The sequence below is a fragment of the Myotis brandtii genome, unplaced genomic scaffold (assembly GCF_000412655.1).
Source record: "Myotis brandtii unplaced genomic scaffold, ASM41265v1 scaffold530, whole genome shotgun sequence".
Taxonomy (NCBI): domain Eukaryota; kingdom Metazoa; phylum Chordata; class Mammalia; order Chiroptera; family Vespertilionidae; genus Myotis; species Myotis brandtii.
Genome location: NW_005369943.1, coordinates 56,591 through 77,513, shown reverse-complemented (window position 1 = coordinate 77,513; position 20,923 = coordinate 56,591). Strand labels below are relative to the sequence as shown.

The following is a 20,923-nucleotide window of genomic DNA, read 5'->3' as shown; positions in this document are numbered from 1 at the left end:
GTTCTGTTACATTTTAGATCTCAGGAGAAACTGAATAGTCCATATTTTTCTCTTACTAAAGTTTCCTATACTTCCAATGAGTTATCTGGTTTTAAAAGATCTTACTTTTGCCTCAGCTGGGTGGCTCAGTTGGTTGGACCATAATCCTGTACACTAAAAAGTTTGCAGGTTCAATTCCCAGTCAGGGCACATACCTAGGTTTTGGGTTCAATCCCCAGTTGGGGTGAGTATGGGAGGCAACTGATTAATGTTTCTCTCTCTAGCTCTCTCTCTCTCTCTCTCCCTCAAATCAATGTACATATCCTCAAGTGAGGATTAAAAAATTTTTTTTTATCCCAGCCAGCATGGCTCAGTGATTGAGCATCAACCTATAATCAGGTCACAGTTCGCTTTCCAGTTGGGGCATATGTAGGGGTTATGGGCTCGATCCTCAGTGTGGGGTGTGCAAGAGGCAGTTGATCAATGATTCTCTCTCATCATTAATGTTTCTATCTCTCTCTGCCTTTCCCTTTCTCTCTGAAATCAATAAAAAAATATATTTTTTAGAAGCATGAACAGACTGTTGAACCTCAGAGGGAAGGAAGGGGAGGGTGGGTGGGAAGAGACCAACCAATGAACTTGTATGTATATACGCATAACCCATGGGCACAGAGGAGGAGGTAGTAAGGGCCTGGGGTGAGGGGGAGGATGGGAGCAGGCTGGAAGAGGTTGATGTAATACTTTCAACAATAAAGATCTTAAAAATAAATTTTACTTTTTAAAATAAGCTATTTTTGTATTAAATTAAATTAAAAAGGCTCAAATCAAACGAGAATGCTGTCTTCTATACTAGTTTTCTTATCTTGGGTCCTTACAGATCCTGTAAGTCCCTCTTCCTTTTCAAAATATCCAAAGCATACGCTTTACAAATCTATGACTAAATTTATATTTTATAACCTCAATTCTATTATATGGGTCTAAAAAACTTTGCAAAGTAATTTATAAATGCCACCTTTAAATCTCTTGAAATGTCAGGGATCACTTGAAATCCAGATTACCTCAAGGGAGTACTTTGCTATGAAGGGAGTGATATGCTAAATTCCAAAATTTTCTAATTAATGAAACATACAAATAAATTCTGTGTATCAAGCCTATTTTCCCATTAAAATTATAAAATAATGGGGGGAGGGGGTAAGAGATCAACCAAAAGAGTTGCATGCATGTATACTGGTATAAGCATAACCAATGGACATGAACAATGGGGGGGGGGGGGGGACAAAACAATAGGGGGGGGAGATCCTGTGCTGGGAGGCAGGAGTAGGCTGGGAGAGGTCAATGGGGGGAAAAAAGAGACATATGTTAATACTTTCAACAATAAAGAATTTAAAAAATTATAAAATAAGAGATAAATATTCCTATAGGAAAAAAATCCCCTTGAACCACATAAAAATTTGGCAACAAGCTACAAAGTATTGTTAAACTGAGATTTGTTTCTTTTGGAAACTCTTTCCAACACTGTAAGTAGCCCCTGTATCTACTAGTAGCTACATTTCTTTTCTTCTTATGCTGGGGGGGAGAGAGGGGGAGGGGATCACACCAGGAAGCAAATAACACTGCTAGCAGGAAAAAAAGGTACACCCAAGATAAATAACACTAAATTTTCCTTTATCTAACAATGAGAAGGTATCAAAATGATAATTCGAGGGGGGGGGGGGTTCATGTTAAAAATAACAGGGAATAGAAAACTTAATCTATACTTCAGAGTTCAAACTAGCAGGCCCAGAATACCTTCAGTTCAGACTTATTTTGTTTGTCCTGAATGGTATTTTGTTTTTCTTTAGTTATTATAAAAAGGAATGAAGTCCTGATAAACACGGATGAACTTCAAAACCTTATGCTAAGTGAAGACAAGCCAGTCACAAAAGATCATCCTATATAATAAAAGTCTAATACGCTAAGTGTCCAGTCGTCCGGTTGTTCATTCAACCAAAGCATAATATGCTAATGATATGCTAAGGTCACTCAACCACTTGCACTGACCACCAGGGAGCAGACAGTTGACTGGTCAACTAGTCACTATGACGTGCACTGACCACCATGGGGCAGACACTCCAACCAGTAGGTTACTTGTTGCTGGGGTCCGGCCGATCAGGACTGGAGCCCTCCCGCGGTCCCTCCCCAGCTGGCCAACCTCCTGCGTCCCTCCCTGGCCCTGATCATGCACCGATGGGGTCCCTTGGCCTGACCTGCGCCCTCTCGCAATCTGGGCTGAGGGACCCCCCCCCCCATGTGCACAAGTTTTGTGCACCAGGCCTCTAGTTATTATGTAACTAGTGCCCCAGTGCACAGATTTGTGCATATTAAAAGGAAATTAATTAGAAGGTGTCCGTCGGGGCAGAACTGGGCAAGGTGGGCTGGACATGCCCTGGAGCCAACCTCCCACAGTCCCTCCATGGCTGGCCGCACCTGGGGTGGTGCCAGGGCTTGAAGGCTCCTGCGTTGAGCGTCTGCCCCCTAGTGGTGTCATACCTACCGGCCAGTCGGATGGTCACTTAGCCTTTTATATATATAGGTCCCATATATGAAAAGTCCAGATTAGACCAATCTATATAAATGGAGTGATTGCTAGCCCTAACTGGTTTGGCTCAGTGGATTGAGCGCCGGCCTGCGGACTCAAAGGTCCCGGGTTCAATCCCGGCCAAGGGCATGTGCCTTGGTTGCGGGCACATCCCTGGTGGGGGGCGTGCAGGAGGCAGCTGATCGATGTTCCTCTCTCATCGATGTTTCTAACTGTCTGTCCCTCTCCCTTCCTCTCTGTAAAAAAAAAAAAAATCAGTGGAATATATTTAAAAAAATAAATAAATAAATAAATGGAGTGATTGCTAATGAGTACAAGGTTTCTTTTGGGAATGATCAAAATGCTCTAAAATTAGATTATGGTGATGGCTGTAAATCTCTAAAAACCACTAAATTATACATTTTATCACTAAATTATACATTTTATTTATTTATTTTTAATATATTTTTATTTATTGCAGAGAGGAATGGAGAGGGAGAGAGAGATAGAAACATCAATGATGAGAATCATTGATTGGCTGCCTCCTGCACGCCTCCTACTGGGGTTCCAACCAAGGCATGTGTGCTGACTGGGAATTGAACCGTGACCTCCTGCTCAACGTTCAACCACTGAGCCAGGCCAGCTGGGCTAAATTATACATTTTAGGTAGGTGATCTTTATAACATTTAAATTATATCAAAATAAAACTATGAAATTGATCAATCCTATATAATAAAAGCCTAATATGCTAAGTGTCTGGTCATCCAGTCAACCAATCAAAGCATAATATGCTAATGATATGTTAAGGCCGCTCAACAACTCACTATGACGTGCACTGACCACCAGGGGGTAGATGCTCCAACCGATAGGTTAGCTTGCTGCTGGGGTTCAGCTGATTGGGACTGAGTGAGACAGGCCGGACATTCCCTGGAACCCTCCCGCTGTCCCTCCCCGGCTGGCCAAGCTCCCGCGTCCCTCCCTGGCCCCGATCGTGCACCGGGGTCCCTCGGCCTGGCCTGCACCCTCTCCCAATCCGGGACCCCTTGGGGGATGTCAGAGAGTCAGTTTCGGCCTGATCTCGCAGGCCAGGCCGAGGGACCCCACTGGTGCACAAATTCGTGAACTGGGCCTCTAGTATTAAATAAAAATCCATCCTTTTCACTTTATTTGAAAAATCACAATGTCTGATAAAAATGGGCTATCAATGACTATCACATAGTCATATCCTGCTGCAGTTAAGGAGCAGCTATTCCTTTTAGAAACAGCGTGTACTATGTAAATTTTTAAAATTTAAATTCTTTACTGTTTAAAATATTACATAAGTCTCCATTTTCCCCCACTGACCTCTCCCTGGCTGCTCCCACCCCCCAGCACATGCCCTGACCCCCCTACTATCTGTGTCCATTGGTTATGCTCATATGCATGCATACAAGTCCTTTGGTTGATCTCTTACACCCTCACCTCCCGCCCTCCCTCATAGGTTGGACAGTCTGTTTGATGCTTCTCTGGTTCTATTTTTGTTCATCAGTTTATGTTGTTCATTATATTCCACAAATGAGTGAGATCATGTGATATTTATCTTTCTCTGACTGGCTTATTTAGCTTAGCATAATGCTCTCCAGTTCCATCCATGCTGTTGCAAATGGTAAGAATTCCTTCTTTCTTACAGCAGCATAAGCATGTACTATAATGTATGCCAGCAACCCCTTATCATTATGGGGGTGGGGGGAAGCCTCCTGACATTTGTGAGCTTCTCTGGAAGATTGGCAGGGGAGGGTGTTCTCATTTTAAAACCATTCAAGCACACAAGAATTCACAAGCTATGTATGAGAGCTACTGAGGAAAACTCATTGTATTATCTATAGGTGAGTAACCTCACCTATTATTAACTCTTTCAAGTAAATCCCTGACATTTTCCTTAATTATTACACAGAAAGAAGTTAATAATTATCTTAAAACATAAAGTATCTTTAGAAAAATGACTAAATATAGCACTAGATACAGGAGAGATATTAAACATAATTACAGCTACAATAACCAGTTACTAAAAAAGGGTATAACCTTAAGTAAATCACTGTCACTTCTTTGTGGGAACAGTTCCTTCAAGGTCTGAAGTTTAGCATCTTTAAGGTCTTCCAATTCCGAAAGGTCTTCCAGTTCTGAAATAGCATTATTTCTACCTGTCATGGCAGGCAGGCCTTGAGACTCTTCATCTTCAGATGGCTCAGAACTAAAATCATTTTCAGAGAAAAACAATTTAATGTATTGTTAATGCTACTGCATTATAATTGTATACACATGTATATATGAAAATATGAAATACGGCACATCTGCAGTTCTTTTTAATATTAAATGAAATCTACATCTGTCAAAGATTAAAACAACACAACTTTTTTCATTTCAAAATGTTTATGTATATAAATCTACTTTCCCAAAATCTGCATATTCCGAAAATGTTTCAGATTATCCAGGCTGGAATGATAAAGAAAAAAACAAAACACCAACATTTATTTTTTAAGACACACACATATTTATTGCATGCCCACTTCTCTTTCCTACGTTGTTCACCTATATTCTGCATATCAGATGAGTGTTGTCATGTTGTTCCTGAGAAATTATGAAGACTACATGAATAGGAAGAAAAAATAATTTTCATGGCCTATGTGACTACAATCTGTGTTAAAATCGGAATGGTCCCATCAATATCAGAATCTCTGCCAGGAACAAAATACTTCCTTAGCAGACAGGGAGCATTTACTCCATATGAGGCTTTATTCTACAACAACCAATTTTAATCATGTTCCATTTTAGCTTATATGTTTAGCCTATAATAGAAGACATTAGGGGCCAAGTTTTACTCATCTATCTCCCAAACAAAAAATCTCCATTTGAAATTTCAGTTTTCTACCATGGTAGGCATTCTGGAGATCAGAGTGCAGATTTTGCTGTGCAGCTAGTTCTATTTTTTGACAGCTCTCTTGGACACATATCCGGAATCTGTACTTTACTAACTTCTCTACTCCTATTCATGTTAGATCAGTTGGACCTATTAGGGCACTGACAGGAACATGTATTTTAAGCTTCTAGGTTGACTTCTTAAACTTTGCTCTGAGAAACTGCTCTAAGGTAACAGGGTAAAATCAATCTCTTCATTTGTCACTAGGCCTGTCTTTCAGTATTTGAAGACAATTACATGTGTCTCCCTTTCTATTACACCCAGATTTCTCATTCCTAATGTACTCAACTCTGAATTCTCACTCTGCCTCACTATGTTCATGCTTCCTCTCATGCTTTCCTAGTCCTTGGAGAAAATACAAGTATTCAGGTTGGAATCCTTTTACAATTCCTGCTCTGGACGACCTCTTCCAAAGAAACCTGCTCTTCTGCATGACAACCTAAAGCTAGTGAGCAAGCTCATGACCATTCACTGGGACAAACTCATGGGTCTCTTGATGTAGTAAGTTAAGTAGTCATGCTTTTGACAAATATGAATATGCCTTGAATTTAATGTCCAGTTCACAACAAGTGGTACAGAAATAAATTCAATACCACCATGAGGAAATAATCAGAAAAATCTATTGTCTCTAAGGAAAGACTTGATCTCCTCAATAAGTTGAAACCATTAAAAAAGAGAAGAGGAGGGGAGTTTATGAAGAATTAAGAGACATAATATCCAAATGCAGTGGATGTTTCTAGTTAGGATCCTGGCATGAAAAACCAGCTACAAAACACATCAAATCTGAACATAAACTGGGAATGATAGTGGAGAATTATTCATTGATAGCGGAGGGGGATGTATAGCAAAGAATCAAAGGGAGTAATGTTGGGATGTCTATAATTTACTTCAATATAGGGTGTTCCCAAAAAATGTATACACACATTTTGAATAAAGGCAGTGATTATTAAAATACATTTCACTTTCAAAATTGAGCTATCAGCTGTTAAAGTGTTTTGGGGGGGACACCCAAATAATAATAAAATCATAATAAGAATAATAATTATCAGTGATTTTGAACAAGTTTGCCACAAGAATTTTTAAAACGTGCAATACCTGACTATTTAGTAAACGGCACTGACCTCTTTTCCCTTGGGTTGTCAAATATAAAAATGACAACAGCCAACACAACAATAGTTGTCCAGGGTGAATGAATAAAAATTATACCTAATTTTTTTGGTCAGATGGGCAAAAAAGCAAATATATTTTTTTGTGTGTCGCAGAATTTTAGTAATTAGTTTATTGTGTGCCATGAGATGAAAAAAGTTGAAAATCCCTGATAATAGATGCAACTAACAGAAATAATTTTAATTGTTAAATCTAAATCCAAGAGATCTGTTTTCCAGCTATACTAGTGTCCCTTGGTGATTTCATCTAATCATGTGGCTTTAAATATCAAATCTATATGCTGGAAGGAGACTTGACTTGGGGTGGTGAACACACTATACAGGGCACAGATCATACAGATTAGGGGAATTGTGCACCTGAAACCTGTATAACAACCATTGTCACCCCGTTAAAGTCAACAACAAGTAAAAAAAAAATCTATACTCTGACAACTTACAAAATTAGGTATGTAATCTAGATCTTTCCCCAGAATTCAAATGTCACATTCAATTGCCTACTTGCCATCTCCACTTATATGTCTAAGAGTCTTGTCAATCACAGCATATTCAAGATAGTCTTCTTATCTCAGTTAATTGTTAATTCCATTCTCCTAGTTGCTCAGACCAAAAATCTTCTGGTCATCTTTGACTCCTTTTTCTCCCACCCCACATGAAATCCATCAATAAATCCTCTCTGCTCTACCTTCAAAGTATATGCAGAACCTCACCACTTTTCATCATTTCCACAAGTAGTAGCCTGATCTAAACCTCCATCATTTCTTGCCTGGGTTATTAAAACAATATTCATGTTTCTATTACTACACCCCTACAGCATCAAAGTCCTGCCAAACATGTAAGTCAGACAATTTTACTCCTCTGTTCAATTAGCTTCAATTTTACTCCTCTGTTCAATTAGCTTCCCATCTCATCCAGAATAAAAGACAAATAGCCTATGGGCTTAACATGATTAAGCACCTCCTTTACCCCTTGTGACTACAGGACCTTTATTCTGCATCATTTTTCTCAAAAAATGCCAGGCATAGCCCTGACTGGTTTGGCTCAGTGGGTAGAGCGTCGGCCTGCGGACTGAAGGGTCCCAGGTTCAATTCCAGTCAAGGGCATGTACCTTGGTTGCGGGAACATCCCCAGTGGGGGGTGTGCAGGAGACAACTGGTTAATGTTTCTCTCTCATCGATGTTTCTAACTCTCTATCCCTCTCCCTTCCTCTCTGTAAAAAAATCAATAAAATATATTTTTTTAAAAAATGCCAGGCATAAAACCATTTTAGGATCATTGAAGAGGAAAATTTCCAATATCTGGAATACATTCTCCACCCCATTTTCTACATGGTTCACTTTCTTATCCCCTTCAGGTCTTTGCCCAATTATCGTCTTCTCAATGAAGCCTTTTTACTAGCTGTGCTCTTAAGAAACCATGCACCTACCCCTGGCCCCAAACTGCATATTTCCTTTCCATTTTTGCCCACAATATCTATTATTTGACATTTTTTTTATGTTTATTATCTTTCTCCTGACTACAATAGAAACTCTTTGCTACCCCACAGAATGTGCCCAAGAAATGTTAAATGATTTGACTCTGGGACTTAAGAACAAGTCACAAAGCAGTTGTAAGTGAACAAAGGTATTTGTTAAATTAATTTTCTATCTTTGGAAAGTGTGTGTGTGTGTGTGTGTGTGTGTGTGTGTGTGTGTGTATACATACATACAAATCCTAATATGCAAATTGTCTCCGTGGGAGTTCAAACGGAAGACTGATTGCTCGCTATGACATGTGCTGACAACCAGGGGGTGGCACGGAACGAAGGAAGGCCCCTGCCAGCAGTCAGAAGGCCCCGATCAGCCCTGATTGCCGGCCAGGCCTAGGGACCCTATCCATGAATGAATTTCATGCACCGGGCCTCTAGTTAAAAATAATTAACTATTTGTTCTCAATAACTTACTGAAAATCATCATTACCCAGAAATACACCACCTCTGTACATTTCTAAGTTAGTAAAAAATAACCAAGATGTAATAGAAAAAGGCAAAAAAGGAAAATATAATTAAGTAAACTTTTCTCAAAAAATCCTTACAATGAAAATGTAATGAACCTATTTAGCTGCTTACACTATAATCACTGTGTCTTTGTTGAATTTTGTCTCTTGAACTGTATTGGAGCAGTTAGGAGAAACAATATCTTCACTATCAGAAGATAAATCAATATACTGTATTCCTCCTTGATTCTTCAAACATGATATACTTGGTTTTCTTTCATTTACTGTAGTTTCTGGAACACTAGAATCTTCTGGTGGGGAGAAAAGAGAAAAGGAAAAGACATTTTTAGCAACTTGAAAATAAAGCAAATTTTTTATAATTAGAATCATGAGCTAAATATCTTTAACTTCATTCATTGTTCCCATTGTAAGAACAAAAATTTCTACGACTTTTTAAAGAAAAAAATTACTGACCAGAGCTGGTGTTAAATGATTTTCCATTTCACAGGTTATTCACTAGCATGACCCTGGTGAAAACTGCAAAACTGAGGTTTGTGTTCTATATTCCAATCCTTTTCTCTATGCTTTTATTTCCTAGTTCAGGTCTAGCTAAGAGAACATGGACACTAGAGCCTAAAAGACTTGAATTTCAATCTTGTCTCTTAGCCAGTTATAAAACTAGGGAAAGGAGTACTTTCATAGCTTTTTTTACATTACTAGAGATGTTTTTCTTTGATTCTAAATCCAAATTTGACAGGTGGTAGTTTTTTTAAAGGCTAATTGCAGTTTGGAATCAGAAACCATATGAATAAACTTTTGCATTATGTTATATTAAAACTCACTGGTCTAGCTAGGTCGGTGTGCTCAGTGGTTGAGCATCGACCCAGGAACCAAGAGGTCACTGGTTCAATTCCTGATCAGGCCACATGCCCAGGTTGTGAGCTCAATCCCCAGAGGGGGTGTGCAGGAGGAAGCCAACCAATGATTCTCTCGCATCACTGATGTTTCTATCTCTCTTTCCCTCTCCAATCCTCTATGAAATCAGTAAAAAATATATATACATATATATATATTTAAATAAATAAATAAAACCCATTGGTCTATTTTGTACTTTAATAGATCTTTAACCCCAACATTATTTTGTAACATTGTGTGGATTGGTCATTGGAAAATACTGGCTAACTCCCTGATTAATGCAGATCTACTAAATGTTGACATATTTCATGATATTTTTTTTAAAAAATAGATTCAATAATACCACCACCGATCTCTAAATACCTAGATATTGTCAAACTCACAGCTGTGGATACTAGTTTTCCAAAATCCAAACTTTCCTTTGAAAAATAGAATTTTATCACTAGCAATAAATACTATCAGTGGTCTTCCTTGATATCGCTATTCATTTTTGAGAAAATGTCTGCATAACTATAGTTGTTGGTAAATCATCCTTTCAAGTAAAAATGGTGCTCTGTGAAAAAAAATGACAAGTGCAGCTCACAACTCAAAGCAATCGCTCAAATGCTTTCCCTTGAAATAACATTGTATTTTGGTATGCAGCAAAGGTTAGTTCACATTTTGTTTCACAAAATATTATAAAAGTGCCTACTGATAAGTTGAAGTTTATTGAAAGTAATAATTTGTGCTGCTTTATCAAGAACATTCTTGCCCTGGTCAGTGTGGCTAGTGTTACAGTGTCGGTCCGTGCACTGAAGGGTCTCAAGTTTGATTCCCGGCACATACCTGGGTTATGGGAACATGTGCAGAAGGCAACCAGTTGATGTGTCTCTCTTACATCGATGTTTCTCTCTCTCCGTCTCACTTTCTCTGAAAAGCAATGGACAAAATATCCTCAGGTGAGGATTTAAAAAAAAAGAACATTCTTAAGTGAAACTGGCATTTAAAATTTTTTAAGAATACAATGACTACTATAACAGTTTGGAGTCTTGGCCTTGATTCGTGTTAAGGCACCAGCAGTTTTACTTACCATTGCTTTTGTACAATCAGTGCAAATATCGACATAGTGAAAAAGGCAAGTAATGTCTTATTATGAAAATAGTTTTGACCTGAAGGAGCCCAAAGGTTCAAAGACCACCACACTTTGAAAACTAATGGGTACAATAAAAGCTTGTTTATATAAAATACCAGCTTTCCAAAATACTCACTAATCTAGAATTAGAATAGTGCTAAATGCTTAGATTTGTTTGGACTATTTTTGGAAATAAGCAACAGCAAAAATAGCTAAGATATTCCTGATGCACTGATGCTTTTGACCCAAAGCAAACCAGCATGTTTAAGCAACAGCACAAAGGAGACAAGGTCATATACATACACAAAATACAAAAATGAAGATAAGGAAGGTGAAAAAGAAAAATCCTAATATATAAAAGCCAGGGTTGTAACAACCAATCACAACTGAAGGCTGACAAACCCAGAAGTCCTTCAGTCAGCCCTCTTTCTTTCTGGTCTTCGCCAGCAGCCAGGCCTTCTTTCTCTCCTAGGCCCAGAGACACTAACTAGCATAGGAACCGACCAATCAGAACAGAATTTATGAGGAGCGAATGGCTGCCTAGGAGGCAGAGCTTTTGACGTTGATTGACATAGGAACTGACCAATCAGAACCAAATGTGGATGCTGTGAAGAATCAATGGCTGCCTAGGATGCTGACATAGACACCGACCAATCAGAACCAAATGTGGGTGCTGTGGGCAGGCAATGGCTGCCTAGGAGGCGGAGCTTTTGACACTGACTGGCATAGAAACCAACTAATCAGAACCAAATGTGGGTGCTGTGGGGAGCCAATGGCTGCTAGAAGGTGGAGCTTTTGATGCTGTCTGGCATTGAAACTGACCAATCAGAACCAAATCTGGGTGCTGTGGGGGAGCCAATGGTTGCCTAGGAGGCGGAGCTTTTGATGCTGACTGGCATAGAAACTGACCAATCAGAACCAAATTGGCCAGCAGAGGAGGGCAGTTGGGGGCAAGATCAGGCCTGCAGGGGAGGGCAGTTGGGGGCAAGATCAGGCCAACAGGGGAGGGCAGTTGGGGGCGAGATCAGGCCGGCAGGGGAGGGCAGTTGGGGGCAACCAGGCCAGCAGGGGAGGGCAGTTAGGGGCGATTAGGCAGGCAGGCAGGTGAACAGTTAGGAGCCAGCGGTCCCAGATTGCAAGAGGGATGTCTGACTGCCGGCAGTTGGACATCCCCCAAGGGGTCCCCAATTGGAGAGGGTGCAGGCTGGGCTGAGGGAACCCCCCTCCGTGCACGAATTTCATGCACCGGGCCTCCAGTCAATTATAAAGTCATTGGATAGTATTCAATTCTGACATTTGCTGAATGTCTTCTGTGTTTAAGGCACTGTACCAGGAAGTGGGGTATATAAAAGAAAAAGAAAGGGCAAGTTATAGTCTAATTTGCCCTAAAGAAAACAAATAATAGGAGGTAAATAGCCACGAAAATAACTATTATGAGGCATAATCTGAGTGAGGAATAAACAAATTCCTGTTAGAACATGAGGAACAACAGCCTGTCCTTTCATATAAGAACAATTAAAAAGCCTATTATGTTTTAGGGATAGAAGATGATGCAAGGAGACTACAAGGTTCCAGGGGGTAATTCCAAATGAAATTCCCCATTAGTGGACTGCACAAGAGAACAAGAGAAGACAATCATACATTCTAAATTTTCCCAGTATGCTTATACCCATTCTCATATCTAAGTCTATTATGAAACAAAAGCATTTCAGTATGCCACTGATTTCACCAAAGTGGTCCAAGATCAAGGACCACTCAAAAAACAAAAACAAATAACTTAAAAAGGAAATTATGAGTCCAAACAGAATTAGTTTAAGTCAATTTGATAGTCCACAAATGAAGTGATTCCCCAAAGTAAAATGGAAACACATAAACCTCTATATCATCTGCAGACTTAACAAAAGCAATGCCATTTTTGGTATTCTAGTTGGGTGTTGCTTTACATGGTTCAATTCTTTAACATGGCAACTGACTTTCAAGGCAGTTTGCCCAGCCGGCGTGGCTCAGTGGTTGAACATTGACGTATGAACGAGGAGGTCACAGACTGATTCCAGATCAGGGCATATGCCCCGGATGCAGGCTCAATCCCCAGTGTGGGGCATGCAGGAGGCAGCCGATCAATGATTCTTTCTCATCATTGATGTTACTATCTCTCCTTCCTCTCTGAGATCAATAAAAATGTATTTAAAAAAAAAAAATCTGCCCTGATCGGTTTGGCTCAGTGGATAGAGCGTTGGCCTGCAGACTGAGGGGTCCCAGGCTCGATTCTGGTCAAGGGCATGTACCTTGGTTGTGGGCACATCCCCAGTGGGAGGTGTCCAGGAAACAGCTGGTCAATGTTTCTCTCTCATCGATGTTTCTAACTCTGTATCCCTCTCCCTTCCTCTCTGTAAAAAATCAGTAATTTAAAAGAAAGAAAAAACATATATATATATCTACACTAATAAAAGACAAACACCCCTCATTGCCCCCCCCACCGGCCTGGTCGCCCACAACTGCCCTCTTCCGCCAGCCTGGTTCCCCCTCACTGTCCCCCTTGCCAGCCTGGTCGCCCCCAACTGCCCCATCTGCCAACCTGGTTGCCCCAACTGCCCCCCTCTGCTAGCCTGGTCACCCCTCACTGCCCCCCCTGCCAGCCTGGTAGCCCCCAACTGTCCCCCCTGCCAACCTGGTCACCCCCAACTCCCCCCCCGCCTGCCTGGTCACCCCCAACTGCCCCCCACGCCACTGGCCTGGTCGCCCCTCACTGCCCCTCCCTGCCGGCCTGGTCGCCCCACGCAGCCTGCTGTTTGGTCGTTGTGTGATGGCTTCCCAACCAATATGCACATTCCTCTATTATTAGTATAGATGAGTGCTTACATTTTTCTATTAGAACAATTCATCACTAAATCATTTACCAAGGACTGACTTTCAAGTACAGATATTAAGAAGCCAGAATGACTACACAAAGATGATTCACATTTTGGATCACACATCTGAAAAAGACTGAGTAACACCCAATGGTTATAGAATCATGACACTAAAATGATATATTCTGCATCATCATTCAAAGAATCATATCCATTTTACTTTTTGCAGGGACTTCAGAGAACCTCTAGACCAGCGGTTCTCAACCTGTGGGTCGCGACCCCTTTGGGGGTCAAATGACCCTTTCACAGGGGTCGCCTACGACCATTGGAAAACACATATATAATTACATTATTGTTTTTGTGATTAATCACTATGCATTAATTATGTTCAATTTGTAACAATGAAATCGGGGTCACCACAACATGAGGAACTATATTAAAGGGTCGCAGCATTAGGAAGGTTGAGAACCACTGCTCTAGACAAAGGAAGTGAAGTCTAAAACCGCTGATGTACCCAAGATCATACAATCTGTATGTGGCAAAGCAGCTCTCTGAATGTCTTTTTGATAACTGATATAATTTTTAAAATTTCTCACTTATAAACAAATGTTACTTTCAACAGGACAACCACATTGAAATGGTAACCACTTTAGAAGGCATTTGTCACCAAGAAAAGAAATTCATCAAGCATATACTAAAACTTTCCTTCATTCCAACCTCAAAATAATCTACGAACCCATCTATTTTTATTTCCTTCACTCCCCTCCCCACCTTAGGTAAAATATCTCTACAAATATATTCAATTTTCAACAATCCTGAAACATCTTTTCCTGACATTGCTTCCCTGTCAAGCTGTTTCTCTTTCCCTTCATAAAGAGTAGTCATCTCTTTGCCTTTCCACTGAAACAAAGGTCAACAAGAACTTTTAATTTCCAAGAGAAGTGGTCCCTGATCAGTCCCTATCCAACTTGACATCTCTACATTTGATACTGTTCACTATACTCCATCTTTAGCTTCCCGGATACTATCATTTCTGACTATTCTAGTCATCCTTTACATGTCATTAATTTCCCTTCCTTTGATCATCATTAAATATTGATGTTTCTTACTATACATCTTGCTTAGGACATTTTTTGTTAACTACCACAACTGTAATTCCAAAGTTGATTTCTCAGGCTCCAAACTCTGATGTACAACCATCTATTAAACCTCTTTACTGAAATATGAAAAGTAATTCAAATTCAATTTGTTTTGGTATCATCCTCCTATATGTACCACCTAATTCGGTTGACAGTGTCAATTACTCAGCTGTGTAAGCAAGGAAGATTTACCTTTCAACTACGCAGAATACCATAAAATACATATCATATAAACATCCCTAAACTGCCCTCAACCATCCCTACTGTCATTTCCCTACATTTAGGCTTCAAATGCAATAGCTTCATTATTTGTCTTCTCACATTGAAATGCTCTCTATTCTTTACCAAATAAAATCAGTGCTCCTTTCACAAAATATAAAGGTTCCTAAAAACCCAGCAGTTTGTATTTCTCTTTTCAGCTTTATCTAATATTTCCCTAAACTTCTTCTTCCATAGATAACTCTCCCTTCCCATAAACACAGCACAGACTGTTTAAGGCAACATATATTTTCGTCTCTTGTTCACCGAATTAAATGATTCACTGGTTAGGGCCCATTTAGTCATCTCTTCGTGACTTTTCCTGATCCTCCCAGGAAGAATGAATGATCATTTGTGAATTGGACTGTGATCCTACACTGCTTAGTACCTTCCCCTGTGAGTTACCGTATTGTACTATTTTAGCTATATATATTTACATGTCCTTTCCCCTTGGTGCCCCTTGAGGATCACAGTCTAATAAGAGAGACGCAAATACCATGTTAGGTAGCGATAAATACATACAGTAGAGTAAAGCTGGGGGTGGAGGGGAGTTACTTCAGAGAGAGTGATCATGAGAAGGCCTTCTAAAAAGGGTACCATTTCATCAAGCCCCAATGAAGAAGCTGAGAGTCATATGCAAGTAAGAGCAAAGCTTTGGAAGCAGAAGGAAAGATTGGACTATGCTTGGTATTTTCAAGAAACGATGTGGCTGTGTCACAGTAACTGGAGTATGATAAGAAATAAAATCTTAACTCAAATTAGATAAATAACAGGAGTATCTGAAAAAGAGTAATTACAAATATTTATTTTTTAATTTCCATCCTATGATTTAGACCCTAACACTCTACTGTAAATAAGCAAATATAGCAGTATCCCACAATGGCAGAATATGAAGTTACCATATAATGATAATGGAAGGTAAATATTCATATCCCACTGATAATTCTCCAATCTCATGTCTAGCCCAAAGTTAGAACTTAAATCTACCTTTGGTTTCGTATCCTCTCTACAGGCCAAGGCCTATATACTTAATTCAGTATCTGTATCCCCCACACTAAGTTGTCTTTGGTGTACTCCAAAATGCTAGTTTGGAACAAGACTTTGATTCTTAATTTATTATTATTTGTTGTTGTTAATCCTCACCTGAGGATATTTTTCTATTGATTTTTTATAGAAAGTGGAAGGGGGGGGAGAGACAGAGAGAAACATCAATGTGCGAGAGACACATTGATTGGTTGCCTCCCACATGCACCCCGACCAGGAAAAGGGACCAGCCTGCAACTAGGTACATGCTCCCGACCCTTCAGTCCTTGGACCGACTTTCTATCCACTGAGCCAAACCAGCTAGGGCTGATTTTTTAAAAAAATATATTTTTATTAGTTTCAGAGATGAAGGGAGGAGAGATAGAAACATCAATGAGGAGAATCATTGATTGGCTGCCTCCTATACGCCCCAGAGATCGGAGCCTGGAGATCGAGCCTGCAACCTGGGCATGTGCCCTGACAGGAATTGAACCGTGACCTCTTGGTTCATAGGTCGATTGAGTCACAACGGTCGGTCTGATTCTTAATTTTTAAAGGCATGCCCAATGACTTACAATGGGTACTTTATATCTGTTCTGATGTACAAAACCACCATTTTTTTTCAATTACCTAAACTAAAATTTTTATCAATCACTTTATCTCATTCCTACCAGCAATCTAGTTTTAAATCCTTGACCTTTCTTACTTGAAAACTCTCACATTTCTTCCTCATTTCTACTGCCATCACTAAGTTTGGATTGTAAGTTTCCTAAATGCTATCTCTCTTCAAACCCTATCCTCTGTTAGATTGACTTTTTTTTTTTTACTAAACAACTTTCTCTCTTTATTTTACCCTTCTACCAGAAGTCGTTAAGGGATCCCTAGTACTTATAAGGGAAAGTAAAAATTTAGCCTTAGTTTTCAAAATTCTCCAAAATTCATGGTACCATTTACAATACATTCTTCTTAATGCAAAGCTCTCTCTCTATTCCTAACAAGATGAATTATCATCATTCCCAGAACAAACTTAATTTTTGTATTTTCCAGTGTCATCAAGACTGACCATATGACCCTAACTGGTTTGGCTCAGTGGATGGGGTGTCAGCCTGCAGACTGAAAGGTCCCAGGTTCAATTCTGGTCAAGGGCATGTACCTTGGTTGCGGGCCCATACCCAGCAGGAGGTGTGCAAGAGGCAGGTGATCGATGTTTTTTTCTCTCATCGATGTTTCTAACTCTCTATACCTCTCCCTTCCTCTCTATAAAAAATCAATAAAATATATTTTTAAAAAATAAAAATAAAAGACTGACCATAAGATTCCTAAAGGTAATCTTAGTTTTTAAGATGAATTTACGTACCAAAGAAAAAGTCCCAATAAAAAGGGAGTAAAGTCTCAGACAGAAAAAAAAGTAAAGCAGAAAAACATCTTCTGCCCAGCCAGCGTGGCTCAGTGGTTGAGCATTGACCAGGAGGTCACGGTTCAATTCCCGGTCAGGGCACATGCCCGGGTTGCGGGCTTGATCCCCAGTGTGGGGCGTGCAGGAGGCAGCCGATCAATGATTCTCTCTCATCATTGATGTTTCTATCTCTACCTCTCCCTTCCTCTCTGAAATCAATGAAAATATTTTAAAAAAAGAAGAAAAACATCTTCTGATTAGAAAAGGCAATTAAGCCCTAGCTGGTTTGGCTCAGTGGATAGAGCAGCCGTGGGCAAACTACGGCCCGCGGGCCGGATCCGGCCCGTTTGAAATGAATAAAACTAAAAAAAAAAAAAGACCATACCCTTTTATGTAATGATGTTTACTTTGAATTTATATTAGTTCACACAAACACTCCATCCATGCTTTTGTTCCGGCCCTCCGGTCCAGTTTAAGAACCCACTGTGGCCCTCGAGTCAAAAAGTTTGCCAACCCCTGGGATAGAGTGTTAGCCTGTGGAGTGAAGGGTCCCACGTTCGATTCCGGTCAAGGGCACATGCCCGGGTTGCAGCTTCAATCCTCAGTAGGAGGCGTGCAGGAGGCAGCCAATCAATGATTCTTTCTCATCATTGATGTTTCTATCTCTCTCTCTCCCTTCCTCTCTGAAATCAATAAAAATATATTTTTTTTAAAAAGGCAATTAAGAATTTTACATTACTAATATTGATAAATAAGTATAACATTCCGTTGAATCCCAGTTTACAAAGTGCTTTTATTTTACATAATAAAAAATTGTGGATCTCAATTTTAAGTGACTTATCCAATGTCCCATTTAACTAAAATGATGGACAGAGGCTTTTAAGGACTCAAAATTCCAAGCCTACAACCCTCTGCCCTATCTAAGAAACAGATAAATGTATTTACTGTTAAAATAGTAAAGTACCGAGATGTTTAGACATTAACTATAGCATGTTATACAAATCAAATTATCTGTTAAAAGATTAAACAAAGGGCTATCCCTCCTGTGCTTAAATCCTTCAGTGCTTTCCCACAGAATTCAGATAAGTTCAAAGCTCTTCAAAGAAAGCCTTTCAATATTTGACTCCTACTTACTTAACCCAACCAAACAAATCATTTCACCATATTCCATTAATAAGAAAGTATTTAAATTGTTTGCAGGTAGTTTTTATCACCCGCGCTCTACTACCAGTCAACTTAAACGTATAACTAAAACATATAAATACCTTTCCCGCTTTCAATGTGTTAAGCCCTAACCCAGTGATGGCGAACCTATGACACTTGTGTCAGAGGTGACACGCGAACTCATTTTTTTGGTTGATTTTTGTTAAATGGCATTTAAATATATAAAATAAATATCAAAAATATAAGTCTTTGTTTTACTATGGTTGCAAATATCAAAAAATTTCTATATGTGACACGGCACCAGAGTTAAGTTAGGGTTTTTCAAAATGCTGACACGCCAAGCTCAAAAGGTTCGCCATCACTGCCCTAACCGGTTTGGCTCAGTGGATGGAGCATCGGCCTGCGGACTCAAGGGTCCCAGGTTCGATTCCGGTCAGGGGCATGTACCTTGGTTGCGAGCACATCACCAGTTAGGGGGTGTGCAGGAGGCAGCTGATCGATGTTTCTCTCTCATCAATGTTTCTAACTCTCTATCCCTCTCCCTTCCTCTCTGTAAAAAATTAATAAAAAATGTATTTTAAAAAAAAGAAAGTATTTAAAAATGGTACTCCAATGACCTTGTAGGGATTCTGCCAACATTAACCACTGTTACATTTAAACAGAAGAGTACCAAACAAAATAAGAGATATCAAGAGTTAAGACATATATGTCACTAATCTTGTCAGGGCCACATTCATTTTAAAACTGCTTGTGAAATACAGATTTTGCATTAAAAAGGAGATTATTGGAATAACATTAAAATAAAACTTTTAATATCCCTTTCACCCTCAAGAGTTAGATTGCTTGGCTCTAGCCAGTGTTGCTCAGTAGTTAGAGTGTCAGTCCGTGCACGAAAGGATCTCGGGTTTAATTCCCGGTCAAGGGCACATACCTGGGTTGCTGGTTAGATGCTCAGTCCCAATTGGGGTGTGTATGATTGCAGTGCATGTGGGAGGCGGAACAGACTGATGAATCTCAGAGGGAAAGGGGCAGGTAGAGATTAACCAAAGAACTTAAATGCATAACCCATGAACTCAGGCAATACTGCAATGAAGGTATGGGGCGGGGGGTGGCGGGAGTGAGGTGGAGGGGGTTAACGGAGGGAGGAGGACATCTGTAATTCTTTCAACAATAAAGATGAATTTTTAAAAATTTATACTAATGTAATAACAGTAAAAAAAAAATCAATGGAAAAAATATCCTCGGGTGAGGATTAACAAAAAAATAGAAGAAAAAAAAGGAATTAGAATGCTTGGATTTGAGTTCTGGTTATACCTACTTCCTAACAATTTAACCTCCCTGGGTCTCATTTCTGCAATATGTGGGTAATATCTCACAGGATTGTTGTGCCAATTAAATGAGAATGTGAAGCACTATGTCAAAACATAGTAAGAATTCAAATATATTCGAATTTGTAACAGATTAAAATGGAAATGCTAATTTGGGGCTTCTTCTCAAATGGCTCATTCACCAGAAAGAACACCAATTATTCTTCTGCACTCTGGGGATCTCCAGGAAGTCAAGTAGTGGCAACATCGGAATGTGATCTGACCTTCTGTTCACGGAGGTTGTCTTCAGACACCTCGAATAGAGCCTCGCTCACAGGCGGTGATCAGTATTTTTTGGAGAAATACTGGAATCGGTGTCAACACCTGGCCAAGTAACCAGGTGATTCACAGGGCTGACCTAAAGATGACCTAAATGCTGATTTCACCTTCCATTGTTGGGCCACATTCCAAGAACTCGCAGAAACGGGAAGCGGGCATGAATGGATGCTCAGCTGGAGGGCCCGGTGCCTATGACAGCCCCCAAGCTGCTTTCAAAGGGGCACAGGGGAAGAAGACAATGCATGAGCACGTGTCACATCGGGAATGAAAGCTGCAATCTCTTCCGCCTCTCGTCTCGCAAACCTCTCTCTGGAGGTCCCATCCGGCGGCGGCGTGGTAACTCACCTGTTTTCTCAGTGACATCGGAGTCAGGGCTGCCTGCCCTGCTCACCTCCCCCTCGGCGTTCTCCTCCTCGGCGCTAAGGGAAATGGGCGAGGAAGGGCCAGGCTGGGAGGGTGGGGGTGTTGCCTCGGGCGCTTCCTCAATCTTATTCCTTTTTTCAAAACGAAAACGGTCCAGGTTGAAAAGATTCATCCTGGTGGCCGCCCCCACCTTGTGGGACTGGGAGTCGGAAAGGAACCGGCTACGGAAAACAGAAGGAGAAAGAGAGGCCGTGAGGACAATATGCGGTACAAGGCCGGCGCAGGTCCCTCCCGGGGCAATCCAGGCACCGCCGAGGCGCCAGGGGCGCAGGCCGACCGCTATGGCTGCGCCTCATTGTTGGGCCACGGCGACGGGAAGGGGGACCGAGCTGGGGTGTGTTCCATCTCTCCATGGCTGCTTTCACGCCCC

At 40.4% G+C, this 20,923-nt stretch overlaps 1 protein-coding gene across 3 annotated transcripts in view; it reads right to left on the bottom strand.

Annotated features, from left to right (window-relative positions):
• Positions 1-20,923, bottom strand: part of SMARCAD1 (SWI/SNF-related, matrix-associated actin-dependent regulator of chromatin, subfamily a, containing DEAD/H box 1) — an 86,188-nt gene that overhangs the window by 64,603 nt on the left and 662 nt on the right. For all 3 annotated transcript variants that reach the window (XM_005877781.2, XM_014549009.1, XM_005877783.2), the window contains exons 2-4: positions 20,476-20,714; positions 8,763-8,940; positions 4,598-4,766 (exon numbers count right to left, since the gene is read on the bottom strand). In XM_005877781.2, the coding sequence (XP_005877843.1) occupies positions 4,598-4,766; positions 8,763-8,940; positions 20,476-20,665 (537 nt within the window). In that variant the 5' untranslated portion in view covers positions 20,666-20,714. The remainder of the gene's footprint in view (positions 1-4,597; positions 4,767-8,762; positions 8,941-20,475; positions 20,715-20,923) is intronic.